This window comes from Podarcis raffonei, chromosome Z (genome assembly GCF_027172205.1).
Source record: "Podarcis raffonei isolate rPodRaf1 chromosome Z, rPodRaf1.pri, whole genome shotgun sequence".
In the NCBI taxonomy this organism is placed as follows: Eukaryota; Metazoa; Chordata; class Lepidosauria; order Squamata; family Lacertidae; genus Podarcis; species Podarcis raffonei.
Genome location: NC_070621.1, coordinates 4,694,971 through 4,712,888, shown reverse-complemented (window position 1 = coordinate 4,712,888; position 17,918 = coordinate 4,694,971). Strand labels below are relative to the sequence as shown.

General features: G+C 43.2%; 1 protein-coding gene across 6 annotated transcripts in view; it reads left to right on the top strand.

The window, feature by feature from the left end:
* Positions 1-381: 381 nt before the first annotated feature.
* The window catches only part of EEIG1 (estrogen-induced osteoclastogenesis regulator 1), a 47,978-nt gene continuing 30,441 nt past the window's right edge, over positions 382-17,918 (top strand). For 2 of the 6 annotated variants that reach the window (XM_053373264.1, XM_053373265.1), the window contains exons 1-2: positions 383-541; positions 5,185-5,884. In XM_053373264.1, the coding sequence (XP_053229239.1) occupies positions 5,739-5,884 (146 nt within the window). In that variant the 5' untranslated portion in view covers positions 383-541; positions 5,185-5,738. Of the gene's footprint in view, positions 542-921; positions 1,130-5,184; positions 5,885-17,918 lie in introns of those variants that run through there. The other 4 variants (XM_053373260.1, XM_053373266.1, XM_053373263.1 and 1 more) reach the window with 4 other exon arrangements.

Genomic DNA, 17,918 nt, shown 5'->3' with positions numbered 1-17,918 from the left:
AAAAAAAATCAAAGTAAGGCCTTTGCTTGAGAAACACTTTTTTCTCTTCCTCATCCTTCCTTTCCCCCTCTCAATCCATTCCCGAATCCCCTTACGTCTCGTTTTCCCGCCATTTCCATAAAACCCTGAGGTATTGGGGAAGAGGAGGCGGGCCCTTTCATTTGAGCGAAGGCACCCCTTCTCCAATCGCTTCGCCGCTGAAGTCATCCACGCGCCCAATTGGAAACCGGACTTCTTCCTGCCCCTTCGTTTTTTTCTACTTCTTCTTCTTTCCGTTGGGGGCGTGGCGAGGGGGGGGAGGAGAAAAGCACTGCCCAATCCTCTGAGAGCGGCTGCACGTCTTCTTCTTCCCCCCCCCCGCACTCGCGCCCAATTTATGGACAGAGACAGAGCGCGAGCGAGCGAGCGAGCGAATGCCTTGACTGCACAAGCGCAGGCGGCGCCTCCTCCCGCTCCTCCATCCCCTTCCGCCTCTTCGCGTTACGCTGTCGGCGCAGCGGGCGCATTCGGCGTAGCGGTGCCAGCGCCGAGGAGGAGGGAGGTGAGAGCGAGTCGGTCTCGGGTGGGGGGTGGGTGGCAGTGTGAGGTAAAAGCGGGGGGGAGGTCCTTGCGCGGTGGCCTCTTTCTCCCCACGGAAGAGATCGTGGGGGAATGTGGGGGGTCAATCTGTCTTTTGGAGTGGGGGAGGGTTTTTTTTTAAAAAAAATTAGCTACGAGTGGAAAGCTTTCTCCGGGGGGGGGCGTTATTTTAAGAGGGGCCTGAGTGGGAGGAGGGCGAGAGCCATGGGGTGATGTTGAGGGTCAGTCGGGGTGGGGGGTTAGGAGGAAAGTGAAGGTCGAAGGGCTCCTCACGGCTCTTGTTGTGTGGGGAGAGTTTGTATGGGGCGAGCGGAGGGGGTTGGAGAGTTTTAAGAGCAGCTTTTATTTCTCCCCTTCTTCCGCCCCCTCTTGTATGGGGCGGGAAAGAGGGGTTTTCTTTTCGCCGTCGGGTGGCTCCAGCGTCTGAAGCGTTTGAAACACATTCATACTTTGTGCAAAGCTGTATACATCTCCCAGTAACCATTGGAAATGTAGTTTATGGTTGCTGGCTGTAGCTCTGTGAGGGATGAACAACGCATATTATTATTAGGTATGGTGAGAATGTGCTATAAATGTATGCTCTGTATGCAGCCTAAGTTTGAAAGAGTGTAAAGCTGTATATATCTAAAGCGCACACATGCGAACACCCAAATAATCCTGGGAAATGTATTTTATGTAAGCTGAGAATCATAGCTGTCAACGTTTCCTTTTTTTAAAGGGAAATTCCCTTATTCCGAATAGGATTCCTCACAAAAAAAGGGAAAAGTTGACAGCTATGCTGAGAATTGAAGCACTGCAAGGGGCAAACTTCAGTTCTCATCATTCTTTTTTTTGGAAGAGAATGTGTTTTAAAATATGCTGTGTGCGCAGCCTAAGTCTGAAAGTGTGTAAAGCTGTATACATTCAAAGCACTTTGCCCTGCATAAATAAATCCTGGGAAGTGTAATTTAAGGGTGCTGGGAATTGTAGCTCTGTGAGGGCTAAATTACAATTCTCAAGATTTTATTTTATTTTGGTCGTGGTGGTTGAGGATGTGCTTTAAATATATGCTGTGTATGCAGTCTAATTTGTGGGTTGGATCAGGCTTGATCATACTTAGAGCCAGACTGCACTGAAATCGGTGGGCTTAGGTTAGCTCTGTTGATTTCAGGAGGTTTAGTCTCAGTGTGGTGAAGTCTGGATCCAGCGTTGTTTTTGTAGAGTGTAGATACGAACACATGCACCTGTGTAGTTTTATCTAAATTACACACACTTTTTATGTGTGGATGTGTGTACATATGCACCTACATGTGCGTATGTGAATTTATACAACACACCCATTCATACATATCTTGTGTGTGCAGGTAAGATACATGTGTGGTGGTGTCCACATATGTGTATTGTGTTCTTGGCAGAACAAATTTTCCTGTATAAATGTGCCCTTGCTTTAAGGTCTACAGGGAAGACTCTCTAAACTCTGCCACAGTTAACTGAAATCCAATATGTAGCACCGTGAGCGAGGGCCTTCCTAGTACAGGCACCCTGTTTATGGAATTCTCTCCCTTCTCAGATAACTCTGGTGCTGACTTCTTTAAGCTCTTGATACAAGCTTGGTATCTATTTGCCCAAGCCTTTTTGTGAGAATTGTTGCATCACTTAGTTAGGGATGTGTACATGTGTATTCTTGCCTGTTTTGTTTTAATGTAGTCCGCTCTTTATTGCTTCAGCAATAAAAAGTGTGTAAAAAGATATTAATTAATTACATATTGTGCATGTATATAGTTCTGTGTACTTACAGACACACAAACATTATAGCCATGATCTAGCCAAGGTGGCACACTTTTTAAAGTTAATGATGAAACTAGTGGAGCTCTAAAGCACTTGCTTTTGAATGAATTGTACTTTAAGATTTACTCTTGTAAGTTGTGTTGGTCTTTAAGGTGCTATAGGACTCCTGTGCTCACTCCTAAGCTGTACACTCATGGGCATGTTTGGAAATAAATCTCTCTGTGTCCAGGTGACCTTCCTCCTTAGCCTGTTTAGAATTGCTGGAATGTAAGAACGCTGCAATCCTATGCAAACCTACCTAGGAGTAAGGCTGTTGAACACTCTGGAGCTTACTTTGAAAGAGACTTGTGTTGGATTTAGGACTGGGCAATATCTGGTTTTTAATGCCTGAAATAAGGATGGAGCTATGTAGAGGCATTAGCTGGTTTCATGGTTTTTCTTCCATCGTGATTTTTGCCAGCGCCTGCTCTTGTGATTCACTGCCCCCTGCATGAGGCAGGGGAAAGCTGAGCTGGCAGAGTTAACAGGGGCTGCAGGAATCAAAAGAAGCATTGGCTGGCTTCACGTTTTTTCCTACATTATGAGTTTTCCATAACACACACACACACAGTCATAATTTGTGATATATTTCCAGGTCAAAAACAATGCAACTGATACCACAATATGGACTTCAAACCAGTTTTGCATGATATATCGATATATCACCCAGCCCTACTTGGATTGCACTACAACAGAGCTGCTACTCCATAACATGTCAAACGAAATCCATTATGGAAGTCCATTCGACTTCCAAAATGTTTGAAAATCAAATCACAGGTTCTGATTGGCTGCAGGAAGCTCCTACAGCCAGTAAGAAGCCATGGAAGCCCCGTCGGACGTTCAGGTTCCAAAAGAACATTCGCAAACTGGAAAAATCACTTCCAGGTTTGCGGGATTCGGAAGCCAAAACGTCCGAATTACAGGGCTTTCTACAACCAAGGTGCGATTGTACATATATTTGAGGATTTGATTGCCTGTGAGAGGTTGATTCTGTAGTTTCATAGGTTTAGTTTCCTCTCCAGGGTCTCAGAAGCAAATAGTTATAACAAGGATAAGCCGATTTTAATCTGGTATGGCCTCCTTTTTTCTTTATAAGAATCAGCACGGTTCGCCTATGTGTTCTAAATTTACTGAGTAAGGGTTGAATAATCAGGATATCTTTAAGGCCTAATACACTATTTCCAGTGATCCTCACTAGGTGCTCATTGCATAGAAATGTAAGGAGAATATAACTGGATCCGGCCAAAGTCCACACAGGGAAACATTATTTGCAGAAATCACACCAAACCAGCAGAAGCTACATGGTCCGCTGGAAATTGGCATGTGGTTCACCAGTAGACGCTGATGTATCTTTCACTTGTTTGAGTGTAAGATTATGAGGGGTTGGAAACAGGACACCCAAAACTATTTTTTACCTCATCTGTCCTGAGGACTGTATAGCTTTTTCCCTTGTTCAGAATAAATAATGGGTCATGTCAATTAAGCACAATGTGCCCTGAAAGGGCCATAAAAATATGTGTAGATAGTAAAAGTTGACTTGAAAATGGGTTGCTATATAGAATGTGTGTCCACTAAATTCTGTCTCCTGCCCCATCAGAGTTACCCCAGATCTCCTGTGTCAGGTCTGATATTGGAGATTTGGCAACCCTATAGTTGGAGTAAAAGCTGAGGAGGACCTGATATAGGAGGGGTGGGAGTGTGAGGGAGGTGACTCCTGAGAATCTGGGAGAATCACTTGGATTGGGAAAATGTTGCTGCTGTCTGTGGAAGGTGTATTCAATGTGGGCTAATATTGGAGGGGGGGTGGATAATTGGGCTGTGGTTAGGGCAGTTGGTGAGGAAGTCCCAGGAGTTACTTGGGTCAGCTGTTTATTTAAAATATAGCTGAACACAGCAGGCGAGATACATAACTACAGATCAGAATGAACTCTTGACATTAAACTTTAGAAGCATTCATCAAGGCAGAGTGGGGTAGGGAAAAGATGCTGGAAGTATCTCAAGAATTGCCATGTAGGCTAGGTTCTTGAAAAATAATTTCATAAATTTTAATTTGGCTTTTGGCAAGCTCACTGTCTCATTACTGTCTCATTACATTTTAACTCTAATGCTTTTGAAACTGACTGTGCCCACAGCCAGTTATCTCTTTTGTCTTCTCCAAAGAGTTAATGGGCTGAGCAAACCCTGAGCCTTATACCCCTGGTGTAAAGGCATGTATAAGGCCCAGGAAAGGCAAGCCTCATAACCATGTTTTGTAAAACCTTGGTCACATTGCTTGACATGTTTTTTGCTTCCTTCTTGTTGTGCCGAAGCTGACTGAAAGGCGAGGTGTGGTGGATGGAAAGTGCCTATCCTTGATACGTCACAGTCTTGATACCTAGCAGCCATCTGTGGACTACTTATTTCTCTTTTGAACATCCTTTTCACTGGAAGACTGTGTATGTGTGTGTGTGTGAGAGAGAGAGAGAGAGAGAGAGAGAGAGAACACATGCATACATGCAAATGTGCCTATGAGCATCCATCCTTTTCTGAGACTGCTTGCTGTAGATAACCTGAAGATCTAATCCTCTATGTATACAGTACAGAAAAATAAAAACTATTCAAGCAGGTTGCAGAAGCATTTGCCATGTAAAGTAAAGGATAGTGTTTTGGTGGTGATGAAGGCATCTTGAATTTATTTGTAGATAGATACGGGATAAGACTTGATTATTCATTTATCTATGATTAGATTGGGGGGGCAGAGGGAGGAACTGACACTAGCGGATACTAAGCTGAGACTAACCCCTTCTCTCCCTTCTGTAGGCTTGCATGAAACCTGTGGGAGCCACAACATATGCTGCTGATGCAGTTGCCCACGTGAAGCTTTTGCACAAGGGGAGGAGACTGGAACTGTGAAGTGTTGACACTGCTGTGCAGCAGCTCAGAAAGAAACTAGCAGTGCTTTCAAGAGGAGCCCTGGGAGAAGCCAAGCACCTCAATCTCTAATCAAGGAAGCTCCTGCTGGTCTGGAGCTTAGATTTCCTCCTCTACCCTTGGAGATGAACCAGAGACTTCACTTGCCCTCCTCCTTACCTGAAGTCTGCACCAGCGATGATACTATAGCCAGATCAGACCACCAAAAAAAGAAGAGGATTTTTCATTTAAAGTTAGGGTGCCATTGCATTTGAACTGAGATTTCTGTGCTCTATTTTTGTAAACTGGATTGACTGTGGATTTATTTCTTACATTGTGTTTCACCTTCTTTGAAACATCTTTACTGTTTATATTTGGAGCTGCTGCACCCTTTAGATATTTTTGCTCTTTTTCTTTTGGGAGTTTCTAGACTTTGTGTTTTTTGGCCTTGTTTGAATTTGCCCATGGCTTTCTTGATGAAGAAGAAGAAGTTCAAATTTCAAACCAGTTTCACATTAGAGGAGCTGACTGCTGTTCCTTTTGTGAATGGGGTTCTGTTCTGCAAAATTAGGCTTCTTGATGGAGGAGATTTTGCCACTTTATCTTCCAGGTAGGAAGTTCTTCATTTATAATAATAATAATTTATTATTTATACCCTGCCTATCTGGCCCTCCCTGTTTGATATTTGTTGTTCTGAACAATTATGTGTCACTAGGGCTATTTCCCCTTGTCTAGTGCCCCCCTTGTGCTTTGTGTGTGCATGGTGGGTGGGGAGAGAGGAAATGAAGTTCTGTGGACACTGATGGCCTGCTGTGTGAGGTTCTTCAGGAAGTTGGATACACATTTTTCAAGACTTTTCAAACTAAAGCATTTGTGATCTGAAAAAATTTTCATTTCCCCACCCTAGTAGTTCATATAGTGATGAGTGTGTGTATTGATACTCACTAAAGAACTTGAGATTTGGGAAAGATAGTTCTGCATATCCTTCCTCTTTGCTCCCTTGTTGAGCTTATTCTAGGTTGCAAAGTATGTGATACTTGAGAATCTGTTTGAAAAATCACAGCTTTAGATGCTGTGTTGTTCTCTTTTTTTGTTGTTTTACATTCATTAATAGACCAAAATGCTGTATCATGAATCTAAACTAATACAGTTCTGGTCCATGGAGGGAGTCCCTTTTTTAAAAAACATTTAATTTGTAGGATTATTTTCTCTCTTCTCTAAAAGGCGACTGCCCTGTCTTTCAGTAACTGTTAATCAAATGTTGCTTTTGTTGCTGGCTGTGTGCAGATTGATTATTGCCTAGCATTGTGCCAAAACAAATTCCGAAAACAATCCTGGACTTGCTCGTGAACTGCCTTGTTCCGTAACTCATGGCAGGAGATTTTAGAAGCTTTTCTTGTACTTGTACAAAAGCACGTAGGTCTCTAGGAAGGGACAAAAATTGATTTTTGTGTGGCTTTCTTTTTAAAAAGCAGCATGAAGCCAAAGTTTTTTTGTCTCTTCATATATTATTATTATTTCTACCCTGCCAATCTGGCTGGTTTTCCCCAGCCACTCTGGGCAGTTTCCAGCAAAATAGTAAAATACAATAATTCATCAATTATTAAAAGCTTCCCTAAACATGGCTGCCTTCAGATGTCTTCTAAAAGTCAGATAGTTGTTTATTTCTTTCACATCTTTTGGGAGGGCATTCCATAGGGCAGGCACCACTACCAAGAAGGCCCTTTGCCTGGTTCCCGGTAACTTTCTTCTCGCAGTGAGGGAACCGCCAGATGGTCCTTGGCGCTGGACCTCAGTGTCTGGGAAGAACGATGGGGGTGGAGATGCTCCTTTAGGTATAATGGGCCGTGGCTGTTTAGGGCTTTAAAGGTCAGCACCAACACTTTGAATTGTGCCCGGAAATGTACTGGGAGCCAATGTAGGTCTTTCAAGACTGGTGGTCTCAGCGGCCACTCCCAGTCACCAGTCTAGCTGCCACATTCTGCATTAGTTGTAGTTTACAGGTCACCTTCAAAGGTAGCCCCACGTAGAGCACATTGCAGTAGTCCAAGCGGGAGATAACTAGAGCATGCACCACTCTGGCAAGACATTCCACAGGCAGGTAGGGTCTCAGCCTTCATACCAGATAGTACACCGCTGCCCTGGACACAGAATTGACCTGCACCTCCATGGACAGCTGTGAGTCCAAAATGACTCCTATGCTCCACACCTGGTCCACACAGTTACCTGATTCAGGACCAGGGAGTCTTCCATACCCATCTGCCCCCTGTCTCCCCAAAACAGTACTCCTGTCTTTTCAGGATTCAGCCTCAATCTATTAGCTGCCATCCATCCTCCAACTGCCTCCAGACATTCACACAGGACCTTCACTGCCGTCAGTGATTCAGATTTAAAAGAGAGGTAGAGCTGGGTATTATCCGCATACTGATGAACACCCAGCCCAAACCCCCGATGATCTCTCCCAGCGGCTTCATGTAGATGCATGGGGGAGAGGACGGAACTCTGAGGCACCCCACAAATGAGAGCCCAGAGGTCTGAACACTCATCCCCCAACACCACTTTCTGAACACAGCCCAGCATGGGCAAGGATCAAGGAGACAGGTGGTCGGTTTCACTCGTCCAAGCAGCCTGTCCACATCCTCGGAATTGGAATTGATCCCACACAACTTGGACTAGACAGGACTCCAGCACTCTCCCGCCCCAGCCCTGTTCCCACAATGGAGTCTACCTCTTTCCAAATCTGCATGATTTTATCTGCAAAAAACTTTGCAAAATCATTGATCTTGGGGCCCTTACCAATGGCTCAAGTGGTACTGCTAAATTGCAAACCACCTGAAAGAGTCTCCTGCTTCTGTTTTCTGCAAATGCAATAGAGGAGGTGAAGAAGGTCCTCTTTGCCGTTGCTATTGCCACTTGGTAGGCTTGACGTTGAGCTCTAACCCGTGTCCGGTCAGATTCAGAATGAGTTTTCCGCCACTGGCACTCTAGCCATCTCAGTGGTGGTTTCATTGCCCTCAGCTCCGGGGGAAACCATGCAATTGGAGAGGGTGCTTCAGAGCTAGACAGTCAATAGCCCTGGTTAACTCCACATTCCAGAGGGCCACCAGGGAAATCAGCTGAAAGGTCATCAACATGGGATATAACATCCCCTACAACTTTCTGGAAGAAGAGGAAGACGAGTTTGGATTTGATATCCCGCCTTTTTACTCCCCTTCAGGAGTCTCAAAGCGGCTAACATTCTCCTTTCCCTTCCTCCCCCACAACAAACACTCTGTGAGGTGAGTGGGGCTGAGAGACTTCAAAGAAGTGTGACTGGCCCAAGGTCACCCAGCAGCTGCATGTGGAGGAGCGGAGACGTGAACCTGGTTCCGCAGATTACAAGACTACCACTCTTAACCACTACACCACACTGGCTCTCATTTGGAAATCACTGCAAATCATTTGGATCCATTAAGTGGGGGGGGGGCAGACCAGCCAACTCAGTCCCACCTTCCTGCAGAGGGGAAGGGTCGTGGAGAAGTCCAGTTGCACCAGGAAGTGATCCGACCGTGGCACTTCTTTTGTTTCACTTTTACTTAGTGTCAGATCACCCACATCCATAGAGGTGAACACCAGGTCTAAGGCATGTCCACGACTATGAGTTGGGCCAAACTTATTCAGGGACATCCCCGTGGAGGCCATGCTTTCCACAAAGTCCCGGGAGGCCACTTGTAACGTCGTGTCAGCGTGGATGTTAAAATCCCCCAGGACAACCAAACTCTGTGTCTCCAGGAGAACATCCACAACAACCTGAAGCAGCTCAGGCAGGGAATCCTTGGTGTAGCAGGGAGGTTGGTACACCAAAAGGAATCCTGTACTGCCCCTATTGCCCAACCTCCAGAACATGCACTCAGAAAACTGGGTCTTTCCAATAGGACACCTGGTGCATGCTAATAACTTCCTAAAAATCGCTGCAAACCCCGCCACCACCACCGCCCACATGGCCTGGGTTGCTGTGCGTAAGAGAAACCTGGTAGACAAGCAGCGGCAAGGACAGGCCCACATGCTTCCTCCAACCAGATCTCTGTTACACATGCCAGATCAAGTCCTCCATCCACGATCAAGTCTTTGATGGCAGTGGTCTTAGCAATCATTGACCTGGCATTGCACAGCAGCACCTTCAGGTCATGTGGGTCTCCCTTGCTGATTCCAGTGTCCATCCAGTCAAGACCAGACCTGGAGGCAGGGATAGTCCTCGAGCAGCGACTAAATCTGATTCCTCGGTAATGACATGGTCTGGTCTTAGCGTAACTCTTCCTCCTACTACCCGTGATCACTGAGATCGGGTGTCCCAGTGCAGCCCCCCCCCATGGAACCTGCCCCAGCCATTCTGTTGGCTGGGGCCCACTCCCAGCCAGCCCTGACCCCACCCCTTAAAAACAAAATACAACCTATAGAAAAAACAAATAAAACAATAGAAACTAAAAATAATAAAAAGTTACAATCTTACTAAAATTAAACAAATCCCTAACCCCAACTAAACATTTATCCCACCCCCAATGCTAAAAAAGAATTTAAAAGGGTAAAATAATAATTTAAAAACATTTTTTAAAAAAGAACCATCTCTGCTGTTCAGAGGCCTGTCAGGCTCCGCCCTGGGCCAGGTGGAAAGAGGCAGGAACAGGGCCCTCAGGTGCTCAGCAGGGGAGTCCATATAGGCGTTCAAGGAGATGAGCAAACTTAACTGCTAAAGTGTTTTCCCTTTGCTGATCCTTTTTGGAAGATGCTCCACCCCCTTGTACTGTGCAGAGGCCAGATTTGTTTCCCTCCAAATCTGGAAGCCCTTTAGTTTAACGGTTGAGTTCTTCATAAGTGCTGCCTGACCATCACCCCACCCCATTTGAGATCCCACTTTCTCCCACTTTAGTTTTGCCTATTGTTTTGGGTGAAAGAGGCTTATCTCTGGAATTTGAAGTGTGTGAAAGAGGAAGGAATTAATTCCCCCTCTCCCCAACAAAATAAGAATCTAGGTAATTTGCTTGCAAGTAATGCTTAGTATGCCTCCTTGTTGACCTTGGATGCAGCGGTGTAGTTCTGGTGTTTGTCTGTTCCAGTGCTTGTGCTGCTGCTGCTGCTGAACTCATGTGTCTTTTTCCCCCCCTGGCTGAATTTCAGCAGTCCTCTCAGCATGTGATTGTTGCAGATCACAGATGTGTTCCAGCAGAGAAACTGCCTCTAATTTAATCCAGATGCATGCATTTTTCTCTCTACCAGCATGGTTACTCATAAACCAGTAAAGTGGAAAACTGGCAATAGAGTATGCAGTCTTATCACCCATCCACGCATGGGCAGCCTGCCCCAAATGAGAAAGTGTGTGGAAACTTGTTTCCTTTCCACTAAGCTTCACAGTTTGCTGTCTTGTCCGCTGGACTCTGCAACCTCTATAAGAGCTCAAGTGGGCTTTGCACATCATATTCAGGGAGCTGGCATGGAAACCTTTCACAGTGTCCTTTATGTCCTCTCATGATGGGTTTGGATATACAGTACAAAGAACAAGGGTTAAGGGTGTATCCCCTTCCCCCCACCCTTCTCTCTCTTCTGCGTGTGAGTGTGCATGGGTGTGCTTACTATCCTAGATTAGTAAGAGCCAGGTATGCTTCTAAAATTTAAGGTTCTTAAAATGACTTTTTCATAGGATAGAGATGGTTGGTCACACAAAAGCAGGTGGCTAGTGGAAAGGGGTTATGGGGGAGGGGTTGAAGAGTGTGTGATCCACATTCCACTCCCTAAACTCTGGTTCTAGCTGTGCATTGAAACTGGCCTTAATTTTTGCAGCCTCCCCTACATCTTAATAAGATGCTTAGATTATAGAAAATCACGATCAGGTTTGACAACTGTTGCAATAACATGTAAACTTTTAACACTCATCCTATGTGTTACAACTTTCCAACTTTATATTCAAAGCAACTCTCTGGAGGACGTAATTGTTCTCGTTTTATATACTGTTCACATAATCTGCCAACAGAGATGCTGTGGTGTGCCTTTCTGCTTAGGTGCCCAATTCCTAGCGCTGACTCCTTTTTAGAAAGTCAATGGTAACACACTCTAGTCATCAGGACCAGATGTAGGTTTGAAGGTGCTTGGCAAAGTGTTATCTGTTGCTTCTGGTGGCAATAGCATACAGCAGCATAGTCATGTTTGACTGGACTTAACCATCCAGAGATCCTTTACCTCTACAATAGCATTGTAATCTGTGGCTATCTGTGAACCATACACTATCTTATTAACCTATAGTGCCCTGGCAGTGTGGTTCTTAGGCACTGTGGGTAATTCAAATGATGGCCAGCTCAGAGACCCAGCTGCCTTTATGGGGAACCCAAAGCTGGCATCAGTGCTTGGCTCTGTTGAGCTGCTGGGGCTTGCACATCTGCCCGTGAATGCTGGGTCCTAAAGCCAGTGTTGATAGCTGCAGCAGTGTAAGCAGCTTGAGTCACTTTAAGACTAGTGCATGTGGATTTCCCTCATTCTCTCACTAGCAGACCCTGAAAGCAAATCCAGATTTGGGATATTTTTAATATCTTCTTGCTGCTTGTTTGCTGTTACTGTTTTTATTTATATGCCACCATTCAATATATGCCCAAGGTGATTTACATCAAATTGACAAAAACATAATAATACAATCCCCTCCCCAAATTAGCCTATACTTTTTTTTCCAGCAGCTAAAGCATAAATTCATGATAAGGCAACACACAAATAACAAAATATTAGATCAGTAAATCTTTTTAAACAGTTCATTAAAATATATAATACATCATGAATAAATTTACTAGATCATACCAATGTTTCAGAAATGACAACAAAATAATAAAAATCTTCCAACTGTTCAAGGAATACCAATCCTAGCTTGTTTGGAACACATTAATATTTCCAAGCTTGGATTTTATAGGAAATAGTGTCATAGGCTGGACTGAAAGTTTCCAGCTTGGAATTTTAATTACCCTTGACCAAGCGCCACAAAAGTGAAAAGCTGTTTCCTCAACTCCCTGTAACCTATTGCCACAGAAATAGTCTTACAACAGTTTGGAATCAGACTTGATATGCAACATATTAGAACATGAGGTTCCTCTGATCAAAATGTGAATTTCTCTTTCTCCAAAACGTCACTATTAAAATGCTGTAGTTTGTATCCTCCAAAAGCACTACAGAAGATGTTAGGTAGCTTACAAATACTGGGCCAGCACCTCTGCTTTCAAAGTGCAACTATGAGATTTACTATGCCATCTGTTATAGAATGTTTCAAGAAAGACCACAGAAAGATACAGATAAACATACGGAAGTTTCATCATGGAAACTGAGGTATTTATTGCATAGCCCATCCCCGTGTTACTAAATTAGGAAGTCAGTTTTACACAATAGTTTTCCCCATCACATCCATTATCAGAAGTAGTAACAGTTTAACACTGAGAGGTAACTTGGGCAGAAGGTTGTATCAATCACACATGTGACTGTGCACACTCATTCCGCCCCTGTCTACCTCCCCACAAATGTAATGGAAGGAGAGAAAGCTAGCAGTATAAACAAGACAATAGATATGGGCTGTTTCCAGTGGAATGTTGAAAACCAGTTTGGCAGGGAGGAGGTCCAGATGGCGCTAGCTTCTGAGAGAACACTTTTCAGTTAAGAGTGGGAAGTGGGGAAAACTATGTGAAAGGGAGCAGCAGAGCAGGCAGCATAAATGTGTCCTAGAGACAGTGTTCCTTCTGTAGATATGAGTTACATTTTCTTCTCAGTGTATCTCATTTTCATCATGATGTTTATCTCTCCAGGCTGTGGTTTTTGCACCTGCGTCATCTGATCAAACGGAAACCACTGCAAATGGTTGTTTGTTCTCTTAAGCAAAGCTTTCTACCCTGTGGACTTTAAGAAGAGGTGCTGCTCCTTTTGTGAAAGGGGTGATTAAAAAAACTTGTCCTATGAAGGTCTGCATCTTTTATGTAAGGATAGGCCCTACAGGTTCTGACTTCCTACTTTTTCTGTTTTCATTTGTAAAAGTCAAGAGTATGATGAAAGACATTTTGCTTCACTGGGTATTAACTGCTGTGGTGAAACCAGCAATGAGAGCTAAACTGCTGTGGTGAAACCAGCAGTGAGAGCTAAACTTCTGATGTGATCCTTTTTCTGATAACATATTGAAATAATGCTGAAATCCTATGCAAACTCAAAATGCAATCTTGTCTGTTGCATTGGTCTCCCAGTGGCTTCTCATTCCATCGTACTTCATTAGCTTCAGCAGTGCTGCAGGCCTGCAGCAACAGGTACGCCTAGCCTAGACCATTCAGTAGGTCTATCCTATACACATTTATATGGTAGTAACTGCTACTGGGAGGCTCACCTGGCACTTTCAATACATATTTTAGGTGCCAGGTGAAAACATTCTATGGGCTTTTGAACGGGGTGTGTGTGTGTGTGTGTTTTGTTTGTTATTATGTCACATATTTTTGTATGTCTACTGTAAACCTCTCTGTGAACCTCAGAGGAAGGGGAGTATATAAATTTATTTATTTATTATTTATAACATTTATAATACTGAACCCTACTGAAAATTTATGCTTTGCATCTGTGCATCCTTTTGAGTTCCATGGTAGCAAGGCAGTACGTATATAAATGTAATAATGCTGAAAAAAATAATCCTTCTCTGTATCTCCTGCTATTTAAAATTAATATTGTTACATTATGAGGGAGAGTGGGAATAGAAAGAAGTTTGTCTCTGCTCATAACCACTTGTGGCACTAAGAGAGGCCTTCCTCTTTTTAAAGCAACTATTTCACCTATCCTCTTCAGTGTTGCTCTAAAAAAAAAAAAAAAGTCAGACTAATTGGTACTATTAGTCCCTGAGTTCTAAATACTTCATCTTAGGGTTGGGAGTGCCAGTCTTATGTAGAATGACATATTCTCCTTGGACTCTGCTCCTGTTCCTGCAAGCTTGCTATTTGCCCATCAGCGTGTCGCAGCCATATCACTGTGCCGGCATTCTGAGCTAATCTCGATGTGGTACCATTCAGCTGGGCCCTGAATCTCATGTACTGGCTGGGTTTGAAAGACTGTTCTCGTTAGATAAAACACTTGTGCTTATGTTCACAAAATGAATCCAGTTTTTGTGAGTGAGGGAATGGTTCTGTCATGGAGGTGGAGGAAATGAAATCTTTTTGTAGTGACTCTTTCTCTTTCCCCATGCGTTCTCATGACCCAAGCTCCTCCATCAAATTGTGCTCAGAAAAATATGTACAGTTATGACTCATATTTTCAGAAGGTTACTTCAGTTCATTAAACTCTTGAAACAGGAGAACTGGAGGATAAAGACTAAAATTTAAGTGAGGCAGTAGTACTTCTCAGTGGATTTCAGCACCCTGGCAAAGTAGGGTACTTAATAAAATGGTAAGTGACAATGAAATGCCATAAATGACAATGAAAATAAATTAATAATTCTTGTGTTCCTCAGCAACTGGTATTCAGAAGCATCCTGTCTCCCAACAGTGGAGGCAGAACATAGCCATTGTGACCATTTGCCATAGAGACCCTTGTTGTTGTTTAGTCGTGTCCGACTCTTCATGACCCCATGGACCATAGCATGCCAGGCACTCCTGTCTTCCACTGCCTCCCGCAGTTTGGTCAAACTCATGCTGGTAGCTTCAAGAACACTATCCAACCATCTCGTCCTCTGTCGTCCCCTTCTCCTTGTGCCCTCAATCTTTCCCAACATCAGGGTCTTTTCCAGGGAGTCTTCTCTTCTCATGAGGTGGCCAAAGTATTGGAGCCTCAGCTTCAGGATCTGTCCTTCCAGTGAGCACTCAGGGCTCATTTCCTTAAGAGTGGATAGGTTTGATCTTCTTGCAGTCCACGGGACTCTCAAGAGTCTCCTCCAGCACCATAATTCAAAAGCATCAATTCTTCGACTATCAGCCTTCTTTATGGTCCAGCTCTCATTTCCATACATCACTACTGGGAAAACCATAGCTTTTACTATAAGGACCTTTGTTGGCAAGGTGATGTCTCTGCTTACCCTTTATTCATTTGTCTAATCCTCTTTTAAGAACATAGGAAGACCCTGCTGGATCAGCGCAATGACCCATCTAGTCCAACATCCTGTTCTCACAGTGGCCAACCAGATCCCTGTGCGAAACCCACGAGCAGGATTTGGGCATAAGAGCACTCTCCCCTCAGTTTCCAGCAACTGGTGTTTTGAAACATTGCTGCCTCCAACCATAATATCTATCTATCTATCTATCATCTATTTATTTATTTATTTATTTATACATACATACATACATACATACATACATACATACCTCGCCCATCTGGCTGGGTTTCCCCAGCCTTCATGACTGGTACCTCCTGGTCACTTTATTCTATGTGGATTTTTGTAATCCATTTTAAAAGCCATCATTGTCTCCTGTGGTAGTGAGTTCCACAGTTTAGCTATGTTCTGTGTGGGGAGGTACTTTCTTTTATCTGTTCAGAATCTTCCAGCATTCCGCTTCATTGGAGGCCCATGAGTTCTGGTCTTGTGAGTGAGGGAGGAAAAATATTTTCTATCCACTTTCTCTATGCCTTGCGTGATTTTATGAACTCCTGTCATGTCACCTCTTACTTGCCGTCTCTCTAAACTAAAAAGCTCCAAATGCTGCAACCTTTCTTCATAGGCGAGTCACTCCATCACCTTTATCATTTTAGTTGCCATTTTCTGAACCATCTCCAACTCTACAATTTATTTTTTGAGAATTGTACACAGAACTCCAAATGCAATTGCATCATAGATTTGTATAATGACATTATGATATTGGCAATTTTATTTTCAGTTCATTTCCTAATGATCCATAGCATGCCCTTTTCACTGTTGCTGCACACTGGGTCAACACTTTAAAGTCATCCAATTAGGCGGCCATCACTACCTCTTGTGAGAGTGAATAATAATAATAATAATAATAATAATAATAATAATAATATCATAGTTTTTCCTGAATCTTTCAAAAATTGTTCTGCTGGATCACACCAAAAGATCCAGTCCAGAGATTTGTTTCCCAACAAAGGCCAGTCAGATGCCTTGGGCAGTTACATAGTCATCTCCTGCTTTGTAACCTCTCCCTCTCTCTCTCTCTCTCTCTCTCTCTCTCTCTCTCTCTCTGTGTGTGTGTGTGTGTGATAATTGGAGAGAGAAAGTATTCCTGGCAATTAAGATTTTAGTTTTAGCCACCATCACTACAGGCTAATAAAGCTATGGTAGACTGATTCATTGAATATAATTTAAATCATCTAAGTAGCCATCTATTGCTAGTAGCCACCACCATTCTTGCCGTAACAAATTAAATGGCATGACCCAGTCAAATAAAGTATTTTTTAGCCCCATTGAGCTCACATGCTTTAACTCTCCCTCATGAAACTGATGAAAAGTAAATCTGGTTGGATCACTTCCTAAGTAAATTAAGCATTGGGTGAAGGAAGTGCTTAACTTGATGCCTGTCCTTTAACTGGGTGACAAAGTTTCAGTGTTGCATGAGAGTAAATTACTTTGAACTCTTCATGCTTCTGATAACTTTTATAAATCTTTATCATATTTTCTTTTTAAACTGGGTGAATTTCAGGTATTGATGAACTCCAGCTTCCTTAAGCCCCAGCTTGAATGACCAGTCTTCAGGGATGATGAAAGATGTAGTCAAGCACCATCTGGACGGTCACAGATATTAAATATGCATTATTAAAACAATGCATATGTTAAATAACTGGCTTACCATAATTCAGTACTATAATATTGCATTGCTCAGTGCACAGATGCATAATCACATCTATTTATAAAATCTATCTTGTTTGTAATGCTTCCTCTAGGTTGTTCCCTAGAATTTTAAAAAAACAACCCTACCTCCAACATCATAGGCGATCGATATATATATATATATATATATATATATATATATATAGCGCACCAGGTGCAATAGATAGATAGATAGTCCTATTTATTTAAAGAAATAGTTTTTAACAAATCATAAGAACTTCACAGATATGTATGTACCGTATTTTTCGCTCTATAAGACGCACCAGACCACAAGACGCACCTAGTTTTTGGAGGTGGAAAACAAGAAAACATATATTCTGAATCTCAGAAGCCAGAACAGCAAGAGGGATCGCTGCGCAGTGAAAGCAGCAATCTCTCTTGCTGTTCTGGCTTCTGGGATAGCTGCGCAGCCTGCATTCGCTCCATAAGACGCACACACATTTCCCCTTACTTTTTAGAAGGGGAAAAGTGAGTCTTATAGAGCAAAAAATACGGTAACCAAGTTGTAGTGGTGTGTGACATGTTTGCACCTGTAATTTCTGAAGTGATTTAAGGTTGAAGATCCCTAAGTTCTTAATATGAGCAATGCCACTATATATTAATTGAGTCAGTGAATGTAGCTTGTCTTTCTAAATCATACTCCTTCCAGTCTCTTTGCCATATCCTTTTGAGGTGGGGTGACTGGTACTGTACACAACATTATGACTGGGTGTATGCATCTCATGGAGCTATATGATGACACAGTGCTGTTTTTATTCTCATTCCACTGCCTAATTATTAGTGGGTTTCCCTCTTGTGTTTTGTGTGCCATCACACTGAGCCAACTTATGGGGAAAGG